The sequence below is a fragment of the Solanum tuberosum genome, unplaced genomic scaffold (assembly GCF_000226075.1).
Source record: "Solanum tuberosum cultivar DM 1-3 516 R44 unplaced genomic scaffold, SolTub_3.0 scf00456, whole genome shotgun sequence".
Taxonomy (NCBI): Eukaryota; Viridiplantae; Streptophyta; class Magnoliopsida; order Solanales; family Solanaceae; genus Solanum; species Solanum tuberosum.
In genome coordinates, this window is record NW_006239384.1 from 383,129 (window position 1) to 387,491 (window position 4,363).

Sequence of the window (4,363 nt, forward strand, 5' to 3'; positions counted from 1 at the left end):
GAGACTTAGACTTCCGCTGTGTGTTTTTAAAGTTGTTTTAAGAAGTTTAAATGTGTGGATGTAAATAAGTTTTTTTATTATTCCGCACTATTTTCATTATTGAATGCAATGAATGACTATGTGGCTTGTATAAGACCCCTTCGGGGTCGAGTACACCTCGTTACGACTTGGGGGTGCTCCCGAGTCGTGACACAGCATAGCCGTCACCCGGACTAGTTCTGACTCCAGATCTCCAGGCCGCTATTGCTCAGCTCTTAGGTGTGCTTGGGGGGATGTAGCAGCAACCCGCTCCAGTTACACCACCACTAGTACCGCAAGATCAGCCTACAGTGAGGGTACCTCAAGTCCAGGTACCACCCGAGGAGGTATAACCATTGGCAGCGGACAGACCTATGCCACTTGAGGACCACAAGATGCTTAGTGTGTTTCTCAGGTTGACACCATCGAGGTTTTCTGGGGTAGTGTCATTGGGACCAGTTTTAACCTTTGGAGAAGTTTGCGTACAACAACGACTACCACTCTAGTATTCAGATGGCCCCATTCAAAGCGTTATATGGTACGCATTGTCGCTCTCCAGTTGGTTGGTTTGAGTCTACAGAATCTAGGCCGCGTGGTACAGATTTTCTTCAGGAGGCCTTGGATCAGGTGAGTATCATTCAGGATAGGCTCAGGACGGTTCCGAGTAGGCACCAGAGTTATGCGGATCAGAGGCGCCGACCTTTGAGATTCTCTGTTGGTGATCGGGTATTCCTCCGTATGGCACCCATGAAGGGCGTTATGTGGTTTGGGAGGCGGGGCAAGCCTAGTCCCAGGTACAATGGGCCTTTTGAGATACTCCGGACAGTTGGGGAGGTTGCTTATGAGTTGGCTCTACCTCCAGCATATTCAGCCATCCACCCGATTTTCCATGTCTCGATGTTGCGGCGATATGTTCCTGATGAGTCCCATGTGCTCCAGTATGATGCAGTCGAGTTGGATGATCGTTTGATATTTGTAGAGGAGCCAGTTGCCATTCTAGCCAGTGGTGTGAAGATATTGCACTAAACAACCATTCGTGTTGGTAAGGTCCATTGGAGGCATTGTCCAGTCGAGGAGGCTACCAGGGAGACCGAGCAGGAGATGCAAGAGCAGTTTCCTGGCTTGTTTGAGCCTTCAGGTACTTCTTGATCTTATCTTTCATGGACGAAAGTCCTTTTTAGTAGTGGATATTGTAATGACCCTCCAGGTCATTTCTGTGTCTTGCCTTTTGTATGTCGTTTAGTGCGTTCCTGTAGCGATCCCAAGTCATTTATGACTTGCTGGGACTGATAGTTTGGTCACCTAGTCGTTTGTTTGGTCTTGGTGCGAGTTTTTATGTTTTGGAGCTTATGAACTTTGAACGATCATTTTCGATCAAAAGTTCAAGAAGATAACATCGGAATCCAATTTTGACGATTCCATCAGCTCCGGAAAGGTCATTTTAGGCTAGTACCATGGTGGACATGATTCCCGATGATTTCAGTGTGAGTCGGCGCGATTAGGCGTTTTAACTTTAAGTTTAAGCCTAAGTTTGACTTTGGTCAACATTCTGAGTAAACGCGCTCGGATGAGAATTCCGTCAGCGCGGTTAGTTCCAGAATGTCGAGTTTGCTGTTGATTGACCATTATTTTGTGTCCCGAGGTTTTGGATATCTTTCCGAGCCCTTTTGTGGGTTTTGACTTAAAATGGCCTTTGGAAATAGAACCCACTTTTTATCGAGATGACGTCTGTGGAAATTTGCACTACGCCGTTGAGTCCGGGCTAGGAATGAGTGCATAGGGTTCCGAACGAGTTCGGAGCACCCTGTCGGAGTTTTTAGTTTTGGAAAAAAATTGCAGCAAATCTGCTATTTAATGCAGAAAAACAGCAACTTTTTCCGAACCCTGAAACTCTCATAACTCTCTCATCTTTTGTTCAAATTAGGTGATTCGAAGTGCGGGAGCTTCGTATTTCCGGTGAATTTGCTGTAGAGTGTTTGGAAGTTGTTGGGTGCACGTAGTTCGAGGTAATTTTGCGATTTACCTGACTACTGTACCCCATTTTCGAGCCTTTGTTTTTGGCATTCTTGTTTTGGTCATATCTCTCTCATTTTAGCTCGGTTTTGGGTGATTCAAAGTCCGACGTGTTGATAATTGTCGAGGCTTCATCATAGAGTATTCAAAGAGTGCTGGGAACCGTTTGATTCTCGTTTATTCTGAGTTTGGACTGCTGCTGCTTTTTTTTTTTTAGTTGATTAAAGTGTGGTTTCTTACTTGTTGGTTTTTGGTATGTTTTGAGCCTCAAATTGTGTTCCATTTTGGAACATAAGTTTAGAGTGCTGTTTAGGGTCTCTCGACGGAGTCCAATTCGGACAGTTCAGTGCGGGTCCCATGATTCCCGTTTTGACTTCAAATTTGATACGTCTCCGTTTGTTGTTACTTTGGTGTCTAAACGATCGTACTAACGTTGTGATCCTATATTTGATAGAGTGACAGTGTTCAAAGGTCATTAGGGAAGGAAAAGCTCCGGTCACGTGATTTGGAGCGCGCACGGTCGGCCTTAAGGTAGGCTACGACTTACTTTCTTTTAGATTGAGCTTAATTGTGTAAGAACATATCGATTGGAGTGAATTGGGGTTGGGTACCAGTTTGCTACCTTACTTTGATTAGATACCTCATGTTAGGATCGATTGGCCATATTTCGGGTATAGTATCATGTTAACCGAGTTAATAGAGTTGCATGCTTATGTGCTAAATGCTATTATATGCTTGTATGCTATGTATTGTCTTCGTTGTTCAGCCTTAACCGTAAGCATGATGTCCTTAGTCAAGGTTAGGCAAGCATTGCCTTAGACTTATGACTCGTGCGGGCTCGATAGCCTTGACTTGCTGCCGACGTCGTTCGAATGACTTAGCTCCTTGTAAACTGGAATAGCATACTTGAGTCTGATAATTTGACCCTTAGATTAGGCGTTATCGCTACCTGCTGCACTTTTGTATCTGCCCCCTCACATTTTACGGTTCCGACGCATTCTCTAAGGTTTGGTGCATCACTAGAGGCGTGGGATTGAGATAGTATAGGCTTGGAGTCTTTTCTGTGATGTCTTAGAGTGGACGGCGTTCCACGGTGGTTGTTGTTGGATTGAATCCTATTGGAGATACCATCACCCCCGGGGTCGTTCTTTCTGGCTGGGTTGGGAACGTATCGCTGGCTGGGTAGACTCGATGATTTCGGCGATCTCCCCCAGGCCTCGCTTTGTAGCTGGGCTTGGAGTGTGCTTCCTGTTGGATGTCCCCAGGTCGCCCTTTCTAGCTTGGCTGGGAGCTGACTGCATGGTAGGACGACTCGCGATATCTACCTCACTAATGGGTATCTCTTTCAAGCTGGGCTGGGAGTGGATATTTGTTTGGGTGCCCCCTAGGTTCACTCTTTCTAGCTGGGCACAGAGTGCACTGCTAGCTGGGTGGAGTCTCATGGAATATCTTAGTTACTTTGGGCTGGGAGCCCGATTTTCTTCTTTCTCAGTCGACTTAGGTTTTCTGTGTACCTTTCGGGCTTATGGGGGTTCATTAAGGTTTTATTTGAGCCTGCCCACGAGTGTACCTTCTGTGCATATGGGGTCCAGTTAGGTTTAGTTTAGTTGTACTTAGTTTATTTCTGGTATGCTCGTGTTCTTTCTTTTCGTATCCGCTTTTGACCTCTCTGTGTCTAGATTCTATCCTTTCTAATTGTTTTTACCCTTTTTGCTCAGTCGGCCTATGATGCCTACAGAGTACCTGTTGTTTTGGTACTCATGCTATGCTCTGCATCTATTTCATGATGCAGGTCCCAGTACCAGTTACCAGCGGTGATTAGTTCCAGTCTTCTTTTCTAGCTGTGATTCGGAGACGAGGGCGAGCACTTGGCGTTTTGGGGTTTGTTACGTCTCCTTCCTTTCTTTTAGATAGTCTTGTTGCCTTTGAGACACGCTCTGTTGTGGTCCACTTTTGGGACTTGTACTCTTTATTAGACAGCTCTGTACTAGTGACTTCCAGGTTCTAGGAGGGACTTCTGTATATATTTATTTTGGGTTGCTTCCGCCTTGTTATTCTTGTTTAGATTATTGTTATCGTTAGTTTCTGCCCTTTCGGTCATTGGTTGATTTTCTAGGTTATGGGTTGGCTTACCTATTGGTAGGGTATATTAGGTGCCATCATCACTCGAGAAAATCGGGTCGTGACAAGTTGGTATCAGAGCATCAGGTTCACCGGTCACACTTATACAGAGCTAATGTCTAGTAGAGTCCGGCAGATCGGTGCGAAGACCTCCTTAACTTTTCTTCGGGAGGCTACATGATGTCCTTAGAAAGATTTCCTCTTTTGTTTC

The 4,363-nt window shown here is 45.4% G+C and overlaps 1 protein-coding gene across 1 annotated transcript; it reads left to right on the forward strand.

Moving 5' to 3' along the window:
- The first annotated feature begins 531 nt into the window (after window positions 1–531).
- On the forward strand, window positions 532–1,044 carry LOC107058213 (uncharacterized). Its single transcript, XM_015303638.1, has one exon. The coding sequence runs from the start codon at window positions 532–534 to the stop codon at window positions 1,042–1,044; it is 513 nt and encodes a 170-aa protein (XP_015159124.1).
- Window positions 1,045–4,363: the final 3,319 nt, after the last annotated feature.